Source organism: Bos mutus, chromosome 6 (genome assembly GCF_027580195.1).
Source record: "Bos mutus isolate GX-2022 chromosome 6, NWIPB_WYAK_1.1, whole genome shotgun sequence".
NCBI classification, from domain to species: Eukaryota; Metazoa; Chordata; class Mammalia; order Artiodactyla; family Bovidae; genus Bos; species Bos mutus.
Window position 1 is genome coordinate 116,770,995 of NC_091622.1, and position 19,600 is coordinate 116,790,594.

Here is a 19,600-nt window from a genome sequence, read left to right on the forward strand (position 1 = left end):
ATTTTTAGGCTTCTTGCACTTTCTGGTGTCCTTTCCCTTAGGCTTCCCTTGAAGAGGGCCACTGCCGACGGCAGAGCGTCAGGCCTTGGCTCTGCTGGGCCTGGAGCGGGTGTGAGGGAGAAGCAGCTGGGACTCCTGGAGTTCCCTCCCACTTCGGTGCTCTTGTAGCTGGAAACTCGGAAGTTCTCAGTGAGGCCACCTAACAACTATGATCTCTCCCACTAAAAGGCACAACCCTGCTGCGATTTCTAGCTTGAGACAGGACACACAACAAAAAGAGAGTATCTTCTGAGACAAGCTGGCTAAAACACAGTGTGTTTTCTACGTCAGTTTTGCCACATCTGCAAAACAAAAAGCAGAGGGAGGATCGAAGCTTAAGTGACCACCAGATGTTCAAGTGGAGAATGTGAAACAGGATACAAAATCCAGAATTCAGAAAAGGAAGTCCAAACATTAGAGCCCTGCTCTCACAGAGGTCTTCCACAGTAATAGACTGCCTGATTGTTCTTTCAAAAGAAAGTTATGTAAAAAGAAGGTTATGGGTTCTTGGGAGCACAGTGCTGTGTTGTCAGATGTCTGATTCTCACTGTGGTGTACATGCCTGACATTAAGCTTTTATTGCCGAGGCGTCTGTTTCAAGAGATGTCCATCCTTAATAGACGTGTTGCCAGCTGTGCTACTCAGCCGTGGGCAAAACCACCAGAGAAGGAGCCAGGGGAAGCTCCCTCTTCCAGAGTGAGTGGGTGAGCGTCAGTCGCTCAGCCGTGTCCGACTCTCTGCACCCCCATGGACTGTAGCCCGCCAGGCTCCTCTGTCCATGAGATTCTCCAGGCAAGAATACTGGAGTGTTCGCCATTCCCTTCTCCAGGGGATCTTCCTGATCCAGGGATGGGACCCAGGTCTCCTGCGCTGCAGGCAGAGTCCTTACCAGCTGAGCTGCCAGGTCTTTCCAGAAAGCCCTGGGTAAGCAGATAACTGACTTCGTGAGTGACACGGCTTCTCAACCTTCCTGTGCCCTACTTCCTGCTCTGATGCTTTAAGTTAGCCAATAAAGAGTGACTCCTCGAAACCCTAGACACCCCACCTTCAAACTCTAAAAAGGCAGAGCCCTAGGTCTATGCATGCCCTTTCTTTCTTTCCCTATAACCCCTCTGTGAGGCCCTGGGCATGCCGTGTACCCTCCAGGACTTGTGAGTGATAAGTTCCATTCCTCAGATTCCCCAGCAGTTTTTGCTGACGTGTGCCCTGTGCAGGACTGGCCCCTGCAGAGGAAACGCCTGTGGGGGCTCGGTGCGAGGAATACGGGCTGGCCCAGTGCCTCAGGTGCTCCGACCTGAGGCGCACGATGACCCAAAACTCACCTGAGCCCGGTGAGCCCGACTCAGGCAGGGACGGCCGGGACCAGGTCCCCACCTTCTCACCCAGAGCCTCCCTGGATGCCTCTTCAGGGCACTGGCTTCAAGGAGCTCTCTCGGGGCACCTAGCTGACTTGGACTCAGAGAGCTAGGTGCACAGGCAGCGGATACCCCCACCGAAACCAGAAGTGAGTCAGGCTGACAATATGAGAAAGAAACGGTGATGAGGGGCACAGACTCCAGCCCACGAGGGGGCTTTTCAGGGCTGAGAAGGGGCAGCAGAGCATCCCTGCCTGTTCTGAAATTCTGAGACTCTAAGAAGGCAGATACAAGTGAGATGTTTCTTGCCTATTTTCACAAAGTGAAACTTTGAAATTAGTAATAGGTTGGTAGCATTGAGGACTATCTATTGCTTGAAGGCAGAGATTGCTTTCCAATGCTGTGAGTGAGTGAGCGAGTATCTTGAGGAGGTCAGCCAGGGCTCCAGCAGTGACGGTGGGTTTTTGCTCCTTAAAATGACGCTCTTCTTGCCGACTTCTCATTGCAATGTTGACTCAAATCCTGGAGCAGGCCCCTGTGGATGGTCCCACCATTTCAGAGCTCTTTGAGGGGAGAGGGCCAGTGTTTATAGAGGTTTCTGTCACTGAGATTCATTTCACTTTCATGTGCACTACAAACATTCTGAAACTTTAAATAACTGAACTTGGAGCTCGGGAAACCCAGTTAGGGTAAGGCGGGTGAGCCGGACTTAAGGAGATTAGTGGAGACGTCTTACTCGGCAAGCTGGTGCTGTGCCTCTTGCTCTTGGCCCCAGGCAGAGGAGCGCTCAGTTTTTATGTAGATACACTGATCACTGGGCATGTCCTCCGGAACACTGTCAGAGGCTGAGGCAGCCAGACCACCGCTGCCTTCCTCCGGATGTCTCCTCAGTAACATCACAATGCCTTTAACAGAGGAAACCAGAGCCTGTGAATACACAATAAAATAAAGTTACAAGATCAAGCATAAATTATGCATTTGTTCAAGAAAGATCGGTCATGTTTTATAATTAAGCAGAATTAAAAGGCTTAAAATTAAAATTAGTAAGTGAATACCTCCTTTAATGACAATTAAGGCCCAAACCCAAACCATCTCATTCTCTAAATCTGGTCTCCTCCCTATTCAACATCATAATGGAAGTCTTAGCTAATGCAATAGAGCAGGAAAAAGAAATAAAAGATATATAAATTAGAAAGGAAGAGCTGTACCATCACCATTTACAGATAACATAAATATTTGTGTAGAAAACCCAAAGGAATCTACAAAATAAAACACCTCCTGGAAGGAATATGTGAGCCAAGCAAGGTTGCAGGATCCAAGGTCAAAACACAAAAATCAGTTATATTTCCGTACACTAACAATGGACATGTAAAAGTAAACGTTTTAAAAAAGGAATTACCATGTATAATAACTAGTCCCCAAGTTAAATACTTAGAAATCAATATAACATGAATAGGATCTGTGTACTAAAATCTATAAAATACTGATGAAAGAAATCAGAGAAGACCTACAAAAAGAGATACATACCATGCTTAACGACAATAAAACTCAATGTCAATTCTCTCAAGCTAAGTTGTAGAATCAAAAAGATCAATAAACCCCAAGTACAAGAAAACTACAGCAAGTCATACCATAATCAAACTGTTTAAAACCAGTGATATAGAGAAAACCTTAAAAGGGAAGGTGTTCTAGGGAAGGGGGAGGGGGGAGGGGGACACATTGCCTAGACAGAGACAAAGATAAGGGTGACGGCAGATTCCTTATGAGAAACAAAGCAAGTTAGGAGACAGTCGCATAACATTTTTAAACTATTGAAAGAAAAAAAACTATCAACTTACAATTCTTTATCCCATAAAAATGTCTTTCAGAAATGAGAGGTAAAGCAAGATCTATATACTACACTGAAAATTACAAAACACTGCTAAGAGAAATTGAACTTTTAAATAAATGGAAAGACACCCCCTGTTCATGAATCAGAAAATTCAACACTGCTTTCAAGATGGCAAAACTAAGCTAGGCTGGGACTTGGGTGCCTCTACCAGCACGCCTGCACCTGGACAAATGTCTCCTTGAGCAACAGGAAACAAAGAAACCATATGTCAGGGGTCCCCAACCCCCACGCCACCCGCTAGTACCGGTCCACGGCCTGTTAGGAGCGGGGCTGTGTGGCAGTAGGTGAGCAGCGGGCAGGTGAGCCGAGCTTCTTACGTATTTACAGCTGCTCCCCACTGCTCACATCACCTGAGCTCCACCTCCTGTCAGACCAGCAGTGGCATCAGACTCTCAGAGGGGCACGAAGTGCTCTGTGAACAGCGTGTGAGGGGTCTAGGCTGTGTGCTCTTAAGAAAATCTAATGTCTGATGATCTCATTCTGCATCATGCTGAGTTGTATAATTATCTCATTATATATCACAATGTAATAATAATAGAAATAAACACACACAATAAATGTAATGCACTTGACTCATCCTGAAACCATAACCCTGTCCCAGTCATGGAAAAATTGTCTTCTGTGAAACTGGTCCCTGGTGCCAAAAAGGCTGGGACTGCAGCTATAAGTGACTAAAATAACTGCGTGCATGGGCGAGTGGGGACGATTGTGAGCAACAGGATACAGATATGCCACAAACAACGGCCGCTTCTGATGTTCTGGGGGCAAAAGCAGGGCACTGCACACGACCCTGGACACAGCACCGCCAAGGAGGTGTGCAGGCCCCGAAGCCATGCCTCCTGCCCAGCCCACAAACCCACCGCCCACCGCTGCGCCACATAAGGGCCCAAGAAGGCCCTCTAGGGAGCAGGCAATGAAACCTGTTTCTTGTTCTTGCTCTCTTGTACTGCAGCACAAGCCCCAGCAAAGCCTTGCCTGAAATTCCCATCTGGCCTCTTATCATTTCTATTGGTTAAGAGTCCAAGGGCCCGGGTTGGGAGCATGATTTTGGCGACTCTGCTGGGACCCGTGGGTCTTCCTTCTTTCCTTGTCCCTCTGAGAGAGGATAGTGGTCCATTTGGTGGAGCTGGATGCAGCTGACGAGCAGCCACCTGAATCTCTGCTCAGGGTCACAGTGCTTGGCAAGTCTGCCTTCATTGCCCCGGGGCCTCACTGTGCTCACTCACGCAGCTTCCCCTCCCCTTTCCCTCTTCTGGTATCGCCCACTCTCTACTTCTTCCTTCTCTGTCCTCTCCCACGCTCTGTCACACCCTTCTGAGAAGGTGAACATCAGGCAAATACAGCCTAACTCCTCTCAGCTAGTGAAGCCACGCTCCCACAGGCTGACCCTGGTTTGCCCTGACAGGAGACAAGAGGTGGGAGAGGCTGGCCTCCTACCATGAAGACCTTGGTCCATTGGGGTTTCCTTGAGAGGAGATTTCTGAGAGTGATAGAGGTTCAAGCCTCATATGATGTAGTGGCTGGAAGCCTGGTCATCGCAGACTTCTCGGCTTCTTTATCCTGGGTTAAAGTCCCAGTTGCGGGTTCGAGACCCACTGGCATGATCACCCCGATGAGTGGTGGACAGAGTGCCTGCCTCCACTGGCCCTTGTGGAAGAGCACAGCCGACTGGACTGCCTGAACAGATGCCCACAGAGGGGTGGGCTGGAACAGCAGCTCTCCTAGTTATTTCTCCTTACATTGTCCATCCGCACCTCTACCCCCAAGGCACTGGCTGGGGTGAACTTCACACTACCTCTGAGTATTTCTCTGTTCTGTGTTTTCAACCGTGGAGAAGAGTTCCGAGATCTCCTCTGTCATCTCATCTTTGGTTTTGTTGTGCCAGGTCTCGAGGATTCATCCAGCCTCAGGATCTCTAGGCATTAACCATCAGATTTATATGTAAACATGGGAAATGCCCCCCAAAGATTCTTCTCTGGGTTACATTCTTAAAGATTGGGGACAGTTGAAATTAGATAGTTTAAAAATCATCTTCTTTTGCAACACAGCTGGTTGCAATAGGCCTTGGCTAATCAGAAGAAGAAGCCACAGATTGGACCCCTTAACTTTAACACCAGTTTACAACTGGACGAAAATACTGTAAGGAGTGCCCAAAAAGGGGAGAGGTCCCTCACGTGCAGGGCCTTGTGAAACTACATCCAGACCATGGTTGGAGGGATCCCTGCAGGGTGCTCAGCCTCTATTTCTGCTTTGCCCCCAAAAGATTGACAGACTTTCTCACAGATCCCCTCTTTCAACTGCCAACTCGTCACTGGCATGAGGGTCCTTTCTCACGTCCCCACTTCTTCCCCTTCAGTACCACCTTCAGCCCGTGGCCTCTGCCTTACCCCTTTGACCCAGGGACCCTGAAACCAGAGCCCAGTGCTGTCCCCAGTGGGGCTCTGATGAGATTCAAAATTAGCCCCACTTTCATACCATAAGGCTTCTACCCCCTCCAGGAAGTAGCTGACAGAAGGGAGAATTACTAGAGTGCATGTCTCCTTCTGATGGGGGACATAGGAATCTGTAAGGAGAGACTTGGCACATTCTCAGACAACCCTGATGAGTTTAGAGGTGAATTTGCCATGCTGGGTTAACATTCTCCCTGACCTGGCAGAAATCATAGTTATTCCCGCCCACTGTTGCACCCCAGATGAGAAGGAGTGCATACTAAGAAAGGCCAGGGAACACACAGACAGCCTAGTGGCCACCAGTGACGCAGTCCCAGAACAGGACTCCCGCTGAGACTATAAGGATCATGTAGGCCAGGCCAGGATAAGACATTATACTACTTGTTCATTAGAAGGAATGAAAAGGTGTATGATGAAGCCTGCAAATTATGATAAGGTCTGAGAGGTTACACAGGAAAAAGATAAAAGCTTAGCAATCTTCCTGAGCTGGGTGACAGGCATTCAGGAAGTACACCAATATAGACCCAGAGTCTGCAGAAGGGAGGCCGCTATTGGCCATGCATTTTATCACTCAGCATGCTCCGGATATCAGGAGGAAATTACAAAAGCTTGAGGCTGGGCCCCAAACCCCATTGTCAACCTTGGCAGAGGAGGCCTTCAAGGTCTATAACAATTGGGACATGGCAGAGGAAGCCAACAAGGACGGGAGACTAATAAAGAAACTCAGCTCCTAGCTGCCTCGATCCACCTACCATCTCAAGAGGACCCTAGACAGCTGTGAAGACCAGAGCAGCAGCCCAGGAATCACCTGGGCAGGAATCAGCGCGTGCCCTTCCCCAGCACCAGAATGGGGCACTGGAAAGGGAAGGTCCTGGGCGCCCTCCGTGGAAAGCCCGAGGACAACCCCTGCTGGCCCCAGGTCTCGGTGACGCGGAGTCTCCTGGATGCTCTAGAGACTCACATACACTTGCTGGTGGGGACTGGGTGCCAGCCTGCCTCGGGATCCTGTTCAATCCATCCTCATCACTCCAGTGGAGCCTCGGGTCATCCAGGGTGCGGCATGTAGAACTAAACGTCTAGCAGACACTGGAGCGGGCTGCTCTGCTCTGACCTGGCCAGCTGGCCGGGCTCCGGCTGTGGCTGTCCTGTGACGGGAGCTGACGGATGGCCAAAGGTGAGGCGGCTCAGGTCTCCCCGTGCCCTGGAGTCAGAGTCAGGTCTGTTGTCACTCACTCCTTTTTGTACAGGCAGGAATGTCTTGTCCCCCCCCCCGTGGAAGAGACTCACTAAATAAACTAGGAACTAGTATATTTTTAGGACAGAATGAAGTCCAGGAAGATAGAGAATTCAAACAGAATGCATCTCTTGGTAGCCCCAGATGACCTGCCTGCTGGTCATCAAAATATTCCCTAGGAAATTAAGGAACAGGAGAACTCTGTGGTATGGGATACTTCAGTGCCAGGAAGGGTAAGCCCTGATAGAAGTAAGATTAAATCCTAGGGAAAGATACCAGGAAGAGACAATATCCTTTGAAGCCTAAGCTCCTGAGGGTGATAAAACAGCTGCTCACCAAATTCCTAACACACAGACTCATTAGGCCCTGCCAATCTCCTTGCAATACTCTGATACTCACCGTCCAGAGGCCTAACAGGGAGCATTGCTTTGTGAAAGACTTAAGAGCAGAGGACTAGACAGTCAGTTCAGTTCAGTCGCTCAGTTGTGTCCGACTCTGCGACCCCATGAATCGCAGCACGCCAGGCCTCCCTGTCCGTCACCAACTCCCAGAGTTCACTCAGACTCACGTCCATCGAGTTAGTGATGCCATCCAGCCATCTCATCCTCTGCCGTCCCCTTCTCCTCCTGCCCCCAATCCCTCCCAGCATCAGAGTCTTTTCCAATGAGTCAACTCTTCACATGAGGTGCCCAAAGTACTGCAGTTTCAGCTTTACCATCATTCCTTCCAAAGAAATCCCAGGGCTGATCTCCTTCAGAATGGACTGGTTGGATCTCCTTGCAGTCCAAGGGACTCTCAAGAGTCTTCTCCAACACCACAGTTCAAAAGCATCAATTCTTCAGCGCTCAGCTTTCCTCACAGTCCAACTCTCACATCCATACATGACCACTGGAAAAACCATAGCCTTGACTAGACGGACCTTTGTTGACAAAGTAACGTCTCTGCTTTTGAATATGTATGTAGGTTGGTCATAACTTTTCTTCCAAGGAGTAAGCGTCTTTTAATTTCATGGCTGCAGTCACCATCTGCAGTGATTTTGGAGCCCAAAAAAATAAAGTCTGACACTGTTTCCACTGTTTCCCCATCTATTTCCCATGAAGTGATGGGACCGGATGCCATGACTAGACAGTCATCCCTATTTAATCAGTAGTACCAAACCCACACACCCTCCTCACCCAAGTGCCCGGGAGTGCTCAGTATTCCTCTGTTCTGGACTCCAAAGACGCATTCTTCTGTATCCGCTACATCCAGGCTCTCAATGCCCTTTTGCTTTTGAACAGAGGGGCCTGACCCTCTGGAAGCAACTCAGTATACTTGAACAGTGCTTCTGCAGGGTTTTCAGAATGGCCTCCATTTTTTAAGAAACGAGTTAGCAAAAGAACTGAGGGAACTAGGCCTGAAAAATGGAACTCCATCACGATATATTGAAGACAAATATGTAAGCACTGAGATAAAGCAAGACTCAGATCAGAATACTGCTAAGATCCTAATCTTCTGGCAGAAACGGGAGACAACGTTTCCCCGATGAAGGCTCAGATTCCACAACCATGGGTTCAGCAGGAGCGCGAGCCCGGGGTGTGGACTGAAAGACAGCAATGAGCGCGTTACCGTCTCCAACCACAGACAGCCGACTCCAAGGCTGTCTCAGGATGGCTGGGTTCTGTCGCATCTGGACTCCAAATTGTGACTTTATAGCAAACCCCTATATGAAGCTCTGAAGGGGGAACCCTGGGCCAGTCTGCTCCCTACTGCACTCCTCAGGGTCCATGTAGCCCCCAGGAGTAATCTGAGGCTTAGCCCATGTGAGTGACCTAGGGAAGGCATTTTCTTACTTCTGACATTCTACCAGATGAGGCAGTGAGCCAGACCCTGCGATACGCTCCTAGTCTAGGCCAAGTTCAGAAGGCACTGTAGGACTATGCCAAGACACTGGAAGCTCCCACTAAAACCCAGCAGAAGGGGCGGCCCCTCCACAAAGGAACCCTGGTGACCAGGGCTGTGTGCTCGCAGTGCAGGGGGCCCGGGTTCAGTCCCCGGTCAGGGAACTAGACCCACACGCTGCAGCTCGGAGCTCTCACACACTGCAACAAAGACCAGAGATCCTGTGGGCCGCAGCTAAGACTTGGCACAGCCAAATAAATAACCTTTTAATACATAGTTTTTAAAAAGATACTGACGCACACAAAAAATACCCCAATCTAGAAGGAGGCATCCCCCTAAAACTAACCCTTGCTGCAGTGGACGGGCCCCAGCAGAGTAAGGCTAGCCCCCGCTGCTGTAAAACTGCAAAGGGTACCTAGCCGGGTACATTTGTCCAGACCGGAGCTCTTCCCTCCCCAAAGCCCACAGGTCGCAAGGGAGGAGCAATACGCCTGTACGCCAGTGGAGGACCTGAGACGTGGTCAAAGACAAGCACCACCAACAGACGAGCAGAGAGCGGCGTGGTGGGCCGGACTCCCACTGGCTATGTTTTCGCCATATCCTTGCTTGCGTTCTGCCAGTTTGCTCAGCCACCCCAGCCAGGGGGGCAGCTCTGCTGTCTTGGAGGGGTCAGGGAAATACTCTACCATAAGAACGCTTCTGATATTCTATTTGCCACCTAGTCCCCGTGCCTAGGGAACAATGGCTGGAGAACTCACTTGTCAATATCGCCAGAACCATATCATGAGGGGAACGCTGAGGAGAATGCTGGACATGACATCAACACCCCCAGCTGGCCCCCACCCCGCCCCTCGCACTCCCTCTGAACCTGTCAGTTCTGCTACGAATTAACAGTCTGGGTCGGGAGGACTGCCACGCCCTTGGCCTCTGCTGGTCACACTTCTGCCTTCTGGCAGTCTGTTCCACTGCTGTTACCTGACTCCCCCACACAATTGGACGGGAGATGTGGGGTGCACTGGATTAAACTGCATAAACGGCACTTGCTTCTCATGCCTCAGGAAGCCTGCCCTGCCCCCAGGGAGGACCTCCCCCCCCAAGGCAGGACCGCACCAGACACCCTGCCTCTCACCCAGGAAGGAGCTGCACGTGCAACCTTGCCCACGGGGGCCTGTTTCAAAGTGTAGCCCCAGCTCCCTAAACAGCACGGAAGGGGAATGTGATGGTGGGACGGAAACGTGCCATCCACCCGTCCATCGATTCAACCCGCCTGTGGGGTACGGACCAAACGGGGGTCTGGCCTGTCACTGCGGCCACTGACCAGGCCAGCAAGGTGACACACGAGCATCTGGTTAGGGCCACCGTGAGGCTACACAATCTAAATCCCCAACATAATGGTCCTCTGGCCCCAACCACGCACGCACTAGCAATAGCGGTGTCCTTCAGGGACTGTCCGCTCTTAACTAGTCAGACAGACATTCTGATCTGAGCCCCTGATGGCTTTGTTTTCCTCTGCAGACACCCAAACCACCACATGCTGCAGAGTTATGGCCAGATCCCATCCTTTTCCAACAGAACTATAGCCTACAAGTGCACTGATAATGTCCACTTCATAGGGGAATACACAACACGAATCACAGGAATGAGAGGAATTTTCACTCGCAGTGGGACTCGCCCAGGTCATCACTGAACCCGGAGTGCACTAGGAATGGGCTCAGCCAACCGGGCGACCAGCAGCCCTGTAGAGGGGTGCTCCACCTCTCAGGAAGTAACTTCAGGAATCTCACCAAGCAGCCTGCTTATGTAATGGAACAGATGGGGCAAGACTTAACAGACCCTAAGACCTCTGTTTCTTCTTTGGCTCATGTCATTGATAACCATGGAGCTCCTGGTTACCTTCCAGCAAACCAAGGCGGTTTGTGCGTAACCAATACTTCTTGACGCACCTGGATCAATGCTAGAGGACAGGGACAGGTTAATATTCAGGAGACATACACCCAAGCAGAGTGGCTTCACAGTCTGGGTAGGGGCAACACTGCCTCCACTGTCTGGTCAAGAGCCAACCTGGTGACTTGGCTCCTGCCCTTGCTAAGCCCTTTAGTGGCTGTCGTCATTATTCTCCCTTTTGGCCCTGTTTAACCTTTAGGTCAAGTGTGTGTCTTCCAGGCTCTAACATCTTCAGGTAAGGCCTGATGGCTCAAGGGCTTCAATCCATTCCCAGTGGGTGACCCAGGTCCCTGCTGGTCCTTGGAACACTCAGTGAGGGACTTCTACACCTCTCGAGAGGGGTAGGGTCTGTGGCCCCAGTTCAGCAGGAAGTACCTCCAGAAGAAGAGACCTTTGGCCCTTTAACCCTTAAGAAGGGTGTAGAATCCCTCAGAGGGGAAAGAGTGCTGCCCCTGGACAAAGTCTCCTCGAGCAACAGGACATGAAGAAACTATAAGCGACTAAAAATAACTGCTCGCGTGGTCAAGTTGGGACAATTGCGAGCAATTGGATACAAATGGGCCAGAATCAAACTGCCATTTCTGAGGTGCTGGGAGCAAAAGCAGGGTACTGCATGTGATCCCTGCACATGGCCCCAGCAAGGGGTGGACAGACCCCCTAAGCAACATCTCCTGCCCAACCCACAGGATCTGCCCCATTGTTACCACATTGGAGGGCCCAGGCAGCTTCTCTCGGAGGGTGAGTCAGGGGGCCTGTCTCTCGTTCTTGCCCCGTGCACCACAGCAAAGCCCAGTACAGCCTGAGGCCCTCGTCTGGCCTCTTAGCAGCATCTACTGACGGAAGAGCCCAAGGGCCTGGGTCGGCAACAAAGCTGTCAGGATTAACCCGCAGGTTCAAAGCAATGGGCATCACGGTTCCACCTGGGTGTTTGAATACACTGACAAGCTGACCCTAAAATTTGTATGGAAATGCAAAGGACCCGGAACACTCAAAACAATCTTGAAAAAGATAACGTAAGAAGAAACACTTCCTAATTTCAAAACTTATTATAAATCTAAAATAATCGAGACAGTGTTGGACTGGCATACAAATAGACATATAGATCAACTTTTAAAGAACTGAATGTCCAGAAGTAAACCCTAACATTTGCAATCTATTGAGTTTCTATTAAAGTGCCCCCAAAATTCAGCAAATAGTGCTGGGAAAACTAGGTATCAACATGCAAGAGGGTGGATTTATGCCCGTATCTCACAGCACACACAAAAATTAACTCAAACTGGATCACAGGTTTAAATGTAAGAGCTCAAATTAAATTCTTAGAAGCAAATAGGGTAAAGCATTCATGACCTGGGACAGGCAAAGCATTCTTAGATATACCAACAAAAGCACAAGCAATGTAAGAAATACTTGATAAACTGGAATTAATGAAACTAAAAAACCTTTTGTGTTTTAAAAACACCATCAAGGGACTTCCCTGCGGGTCCAGTGGTTAAGAATCTGCTGGCCAATGCAGGGGACAGGGGTTTGATCCCTGGTCCAGGAAGATCCCACATTCCGAGAAGCAACTAAGTCCTCGAGCCACAGCTACCGAAGCCCGTGAGTCTAGAGCCTGTGCTCCATGACAAGAAGCCCTCAGACCTCAAAGAAGAGGAGCCCCTGCTCACCGCAACGAGAGAAAGCCTAGTGCAGCGATGAAGAGCCAACACAGCCAAAAATAATAAATAAAGTTAAAAAAAACACACACCACAAAAAAGTCATCAAGAAATTGTTAAAAACAAGCCACAGATTTGGAGAATTACAAATCATATATCTGACAAGAGACTAGTATCAGAATATATAAAGAAATCTTACGGGTCCAAAATAAAACACAAATAACCCAATTTAAAACATGAGCAATAGACCTGATCTGTCATTTCACCAAAGAATCATGCAAACGGACAGTCAGCACATGAGAAGTTGCTCAGTGTCACCAGTCATGAGGGAAGTGCAGTTTAAAACCGCAGTGAGGGACTTCCCCGGTGGGCCACTGGTTAAGAATCTGTCTTGCAATGCAGGAGACTCAGTTCGGTCCTTGGTCCGGGAACTAAGGTCCCACGTGCCGCCGCAGAGCAACGAAGCGTGCACTCAACGACTACGGAGCCCACACGCCTCGACTCGGGAGCCCATGCGTCGCAACGAGAGATCCCGAATGACGCAACAAAGAAAGACCGCTCGTGCCACAGCGAAGACTCGGTGCGGCCGAGCACATACCTAAGTGAGCGAGTATTTTAACACGCAGCGAAACACCGCTTCACACACACAAACATGGCTGAACTGTGAAAAGACAGACAAGCACTGACAGACGGCGGAGAGTTGGGGCCTCACGCACTGCTGGTGGGGCGTAAGTGGCGCAAGGAGTCTGGAAAGCACTGGGCAGGGCTTACACACCTCGTGAGAGCCACGCGCTGCCACTCACCACTGGCAGAGGGGAGGTTTACAACCTTATTTCTAGCTCTCCCGTCAGAATCCGACACTAAGAAAACGGGTTTGTTTCACGCTGCCTACAAAACAGAAACAAACACGAACCAACAGCGTTTACTAACCTGGTCAGCTCTCAGCTGGGTGGAGCCATCCTTATACATCAGAGTTACCACCAGGGTGGCTGCCTGTTTGAGCATTTCAATCAGCTGGCTTTGCTCCAAAGCATCCAAATGTCTAATGTCACAAAAGTCCGTTTTGAATGCCTTTGCGTGCCTGGAATTGAGGTAGGTTTCGACCTCACCAGCACCTTCTTCCAGGATCACAAGTGTACTTGTTTTTGCTGATGACCTACTGCATGAGACGTGGTTTCCTGTAAGATTCACGCTTTCTCTGTTGTTTTCCTTTGGGAGGTGTTTTCTTTTACGTTCCATTTTCCGTAGAACTGAAGCCTGTTGGTCACACTGTGGGACTGAACACCGTGAAGGAGCCAAAGAGCTAATACCCTTCTGGCTTTGGTCAGCAGACAGCTGATCTGTGACTCTGATACCAGAGGACTGAGGACAGAACTTGATGGAAACTCCTGACGGCTGGCTCGTAAGCAAATTAAGATTCTATAAAAAAATGGAAAATATTTCACAGGATATGGATTTGTAAGACAAGTCTATATATAAACCAAAGTAAAATCTGATAAAACCCATTTAAGGTAAAGCGGGGACATGGCTTCACATCAACTGTGATCCAACTTCCTAATGAACTGTGGAGAGTCTCCCTGAGCAGTGGTTCTTCTCAACCCAGGCAGGAGTGCCTGGCTGCACCCTGGGCTGGAAAAGACAGGAGCTAGTGGAGAAGAGACTTAGCAGCAGCAGCAGCAGTGGAGAAGGCCTCCCACCTCAGCCCCGCCCGCGTGTAACAGGAGATGCTGTGGAGGGGGATGTGCTGTACATGTGTACAAGACTGAGGATGAACCACTGACAGTTTCCAAGCAAAGGCCATTTATAGAGAAAATACAATCACCACAGCTCTACCTACTCAACTTTTAAAAAAATTACAGCTCAGCAGCAACATTCTTCCTGTTTCAATCTTGTGACATGGAATACTCATTCGTCGATTCACAGACTCGCACACGAATGTGACCAAACTCCAGGAGACAGTGAGGGGAAGGGGAGTCTGGCTTGCTGCAGTCCACGGGGTGGCAAAGAGTTGGACTCGACTTAGGGACCGAACAGTAACAACCACTACAGTCTGAACTGCTGTGCCACCTCCTCCACTGAGTCACAGCTCAGGCCTTTGGTAACGAGACGTCTTCTCATCTCTCCTCCAAGCTCACCACACACCTCACCCACTGGGAACTGCTGCTGCTGTTCTTTAGGCAAACTCTCTGTGACTCTGTGGACTGTGGCCCACAGGCTCCCCAGTCTGTGGGGTGTCCCAGGCAAGAATACTGGAGTGGGCTGCCATTTCTTTCTCCAGGGGATCTTGCCAACCCAAGGATCAAACCTGTGTCTCCTGCTTGGCAGGTGGATTCTTCACCACTGAACCACCTGAGAAGCCCCACTGTAAAATTTATATCCTTCTTTTCCAAACTTCTCTTTACTTTCACTACCCCAAAGCTCCAACTCATCTTCCCTTAACCTAAAAAATTATCCCAAAGTCCTTTCCCACACTCTAAAAGTGAGGATATTGAGACAGACCATTTCCTAGACCTCAACTCGGAATGTTCACACTTCAGAAAGGTGTCCCAGATTCCTCTCCCACCACCAGAGAAAAGCAGCACGAGCCAGCACAAACACTGGGTTAGCCGTCTCCCCTCCGGACTCCAGAGCACTCAGCCCTGACTCCTGTTGTGACACTAATTCACCGAGTCATAGAGAAATACTATGCTTCTCTTTCTCGTCCCCTCATACAAGTAAACTGTAAGCTCCTGGAGAAGAACTTCTTTTATTTTTTAACCATTGTATCCACAGTGCCCAGCATATGGTTGACACTTGATAAATATTTGTTGAAAAAGTGAAAGCTATCTGTTTAGAATTACTCGTATCTGCAAAGATTCACCTTTTTTTCCAGTGATTGATCCTTTCCATCTTCAAGTAGTACTGAATATTTAACACTGGATTTGCCTACCACATCTGCAGCTTTGAAAGACACAGAAAGGAAACACGAGAAAGGAAACATTAAAATCTAAGTCATATAATTAATTAAACATTGAAAATAGCCTCTATAATCATTTACTCATCATTTACTTAACTAAAACAATGTAATAAAATTTACAAACAAAATGCATACTACCATTGCAGTAAACATTTATGCAAAATGTCTTCAAGTTAACTGGAGACAGATCTATGTAATCATGAAATGTTTACTAAAAAAGTATTACTTGGTATTAGCATTTGAATACTTGATTTTGAAAAGCCAAGTTAAGTATTTTACAGAAAGCTTGCAAGTATTTAAAGTTTGAAGAAATTCTTAGATGGAATAATTTTGTAACAGAACATTAGAGATTCAGTAAAACATATAAACTTCTCATTTAGAGTTTAACAAGCTTGGGCTGGACAGGAAGTGATGGAACTGGGTTCAATCCCAGACAACATAACTCAAGTATCTATAACAATAATAATAACCAAGAAATACAAATGGGGGAAATCTTTCATTTACAATAGAGAAAAGTTATACTTACAATTAATTTAATAAGAAAGGCACAAGACACTCAATGATGAAAACGTAAAATCTTATAAAATGGCATAAATCATGATCTATACAAGTGGAAAAACACAGCATTGAGATAGGAACAAAATATTTAATTCTCCCAAATATAAATTTAATGCAATTCCCATTAGAGGCCCTACAGGGCTCTTTTAATTGAAAAAAAAAAAAAAAACTTCAAAGTACATAGGAAATTTAAATGTCTGAAAACAGAGAAGAAAGGTAAGTTGCTTTGTTTGTTTGTTTTTTGAGGGGGGGTTGGCCATGCCGTGCAGCATATGAGATCTTACTTCTCTGACCAGGGATTGAACCCATGTCCCCTGCACTGGAAGGCAGAGACTTAATCACTGGACCATCAGGGAAGTCCCAGAAGTTCAGTTGAATTGCTCAGTCGTGTCTGACTCTTTGCGACCCCATGGACTGCAGCATGTCAGGCTTCCCTGTCCATCACCAACTCCCGGAGCTTGCTCAAACTCATGTCTATCAAGTCAGTGATGCCATCCAACCATCTTATACTCTGCCATTCCCTTCTCCTCCTGCCTTCAATCTTTCCCATCATGAGGATCTTTTCTAAGGAGTCAGTTCTTCCTATCAGGTGGCCAAAGTATTGGAGCTTCAGATTCAGCATGAGTCCTTCCAATGAATATTCAGGACTGATTTCCTTTAGGATTGACAGATTGGATCTCCTTGCAGTCCAAGGGACTCTCAAGAGTCTTCTCCAATGCCACAGTTCAAACGCATCAACTCTCTTGCTTTTTCGATGATCTAGCGGATGTTGGCAATTTGATCTCTGGTTCCTCTGCCTTTTCTAAATCCAGCTTGAACATCTGGAAATTCTCGGTTCATGTACTGTTGAAGCCTCGCTTGGAGAATTTTGAGCATCACCTTGCTAGCGTGTGAGATGAGTGCAAGTGTGCACTAGTTTGAGCATTCTTTGGCATTGCCTTTCTTTGGGATTGGAATGAAAACTGAGCTTTTCCAGTCCTGTGGCCACTGCTGAGGTTTCCAAATTTGCTGGCATATTGAGTGTAGCACTCTAACAGCGTCATCTTTTAGGATTTGAAATAGCTCAACTGGAATTCCATCACCTCCACTAGCTTTGTTCGTAGTGATGCTTCTGAAGGTTCACTTGTCTTCTCATTCCAGGATGTCTGGCTCTAGGTGAGTGATCACACCATCGTGATGATCTGGGTCGTGAAGATCTTTTTTGTTGAGTTCTTCTGTGTATTGTTGTCACCTCTTCTTAATATCTTCTGCTTCTGTTAGATCTATACCATTTCTGTTCTTAATTGTGTCCATCTTTGGATGAAATATTCCCTTGGTATCTCTAATTTTCTTGAAGAGATCTCTAGTCTTTCCCATTCTATTGTTTTCCTCTATTTCTTTGCATTGATCACTGACGAAGACTTTCTTATATCTCCTTGCTATTCTTTGGAACTCTGCATTAAAACGGGTGTATCTTTTGTTTTCTCCTTTGCCTTTAGTTTCTCTTCTTTTCTCAGCTATTTGTAAGGCCTCCTCAGACAACCATTTTGCCTTTTTGCATTTCTTTTTCTTGGGGATGGTCTTGATCACTGCCTCCTGTACAATGTCATGAATCTCCATCCATAGTTCTTCAGTCACTCTGTCTATCAGATCTAATCCCTGGAATCTATTTGTCACTTCCACTGTATAATCATAAGGGATTTGATTTAGGTCATACCTGAATGATCTAGTGGTATTCCCTACTTTCTTTAAGTCTGAATTTGGCAATAAGGAGTTCATGATCTGACCACAGTCAGCTCCCAGTCTTGTTTTTGCTGACTGTATACAGCTTCTCCAACTTTTGCTGCAAAGCATATAATCAATCTGATTTCAGTATTGACCATCTGGTGATGTCCATGTGTAGAGTTGTCTCTTATGTTGTTGGAAGAGGGTGTTTGCTATGATCAGTGTGTTCTCTTGGCAAAACTCTGTTAGCCTTTGCCCTGCTTCATTTTGTACTCCAAGGCCAAACTTGCCTGTTACTCCAGGTGTTTCTTGACTTCCTACTTTTACATTCCAGTCCCCTATGATGAAAAGGACATCTTTTTTGGGTATTAGTTCTAAAAGGTCTTGATAGAACCGTTCAACTTCAGCTTCTTCGACATTAGTGGTTGCGGCATAGACATGGATTACCGTGATATTGAATGGTTTGCCTTGGAAACGAACAGAGTTCATTCTGTCATTTTTGAGATTGCACCCAAGTACTGCATGAAGAAAGCTGAGTGCTGAAGAATCGATGCTTTTGAACTGTGGTGTTGGAGAAGACTCTTAAGAGTCCCTTGGAGTGCAAGGAGATCCAACCAGTCCATTCTAAAGGAAATTGGTCCTGGGTGTTCTTTGGAAGGAATGATGCTAAAGCTGAAACTCCAGTACTTTGGCCACCTCATGCGAAGAGTTGACTCATTGGAAAGGACTCTGATGCTGGGAGGGATTGGGGGCAGGAGAGGAAGGGGACGACAGAGGATGAGATGGCTGGATGGCATCACCGACTCGATGGACATGAGTTTGAGTGAACTCCAGGAGTTGGTGATGGACAGGGAGGCCTGGCGTGCTGCAATTCATGGGGTCTCAAAGAGTCAGACACAACTGAGCGACTGAACTGAACTGCATTTCAGACTCTTTTGTTGACCATGATGGCTACTCCATTTCTTCTAAGGGATTCTTGCCCACAATAGTAGACATAATAGTCATCTGAACTACATTCGCCCATTCCAGTCCATTTTAGTTCACTGATTCCTAAAATGTCGATGTTCACTCTAGCTATCTCCTGTTTGACCACTTCCAATTTACCTTGATTCAGGGACCTAGCATTCCAGGTTCCTATGAAACATTGTTCCTTACAGCATTGGACTTTACTTCTATCACCAGTCACATCCACGACTCACCTATTTTGGGTGACCCTAAACAGCATGTCTCATAGTTTTATTGAGTTAGACAAGGCTGTGGTCCATGTGATCAGTTTGATTAGTTAAGTTTAAAAAAAAAATTGCAGAAGACTTGCTTTGCCAGATTAACAGAACGTGCTATAAAGCCACTGTGATCAAATGTACAAGGCATTTGAGTAGGAGTAGACAAGAGCTGGAGAACAGGGCGGAAAATCCAGAAGCTGACCCCAAGGCTTATGAGGATTTAATAGATAGCGAAAATCATATTTCAGTTCAGCAGAGAAGGATAAATTAATAAATAGGGGAAGGACAATTAGCACCATTTCTGAAAAAAAATAATACACTGGAAAAAGTAACGGGACAAAAAAGACAAAGAGTTAATATTTATATTATACAACAAATTACAGTGACCAAAAATGAAAAATTCAGTGGAAAATGAGCAAAAGATACGGAGAGGCAACACACAAAATAGCAAATCCAAAAAGCAAACAAATATGATGTAATACTCATACTCTGTACTAGTCAGGGAAATGCAAACTAAATATACTTGGAGAAGTAAGAGGTAGTCTCACTCGTTACTGGTAAAAATGTGAATGGTTCGGATCTTTCCATGTGTGTGTGTGTGAGAAAACAGCTCATTACTAGAATGAACTGCCGCTGATTTCCATGACGGGTGGGAGGCTGGAAGCAATGACCAAAGGGTCTTTCAAGTCTAAGAGCCAATCAAAACTATCTTC

General features: G+C 47.4%; 1 protein-coding gene across 1 annotated transcript in view; it reads right to left on the minus strand.

The window, feature by feature from the left end:
- The window catches only part of POLN (DNA polymerase nu), a 151,217-nt gene that overhangs the window by 116,097 nt on the left and 15,520 nt on the right, over nt 1–19,600 (minus strand). Inside the window, exons 2-4 of the mRNA XM_014478382.2 lie at nt 15,307–15,386; nt 13,377–13,865; nt 2,131–2,321 (exon numbers count right to left, since the gene is read on the minus strand). Coding sequence (XP_014333868.2) covers nt 2,131–2,321; nt 13,377–13,865; nt 15,307–15,386 — 760 coding nt within the window. The remainder of the gene's footprint in view (nt 1–2,130; nt 2,322–13,376; nt 13,866–15,306; nt 15,387–19,600) is intronic.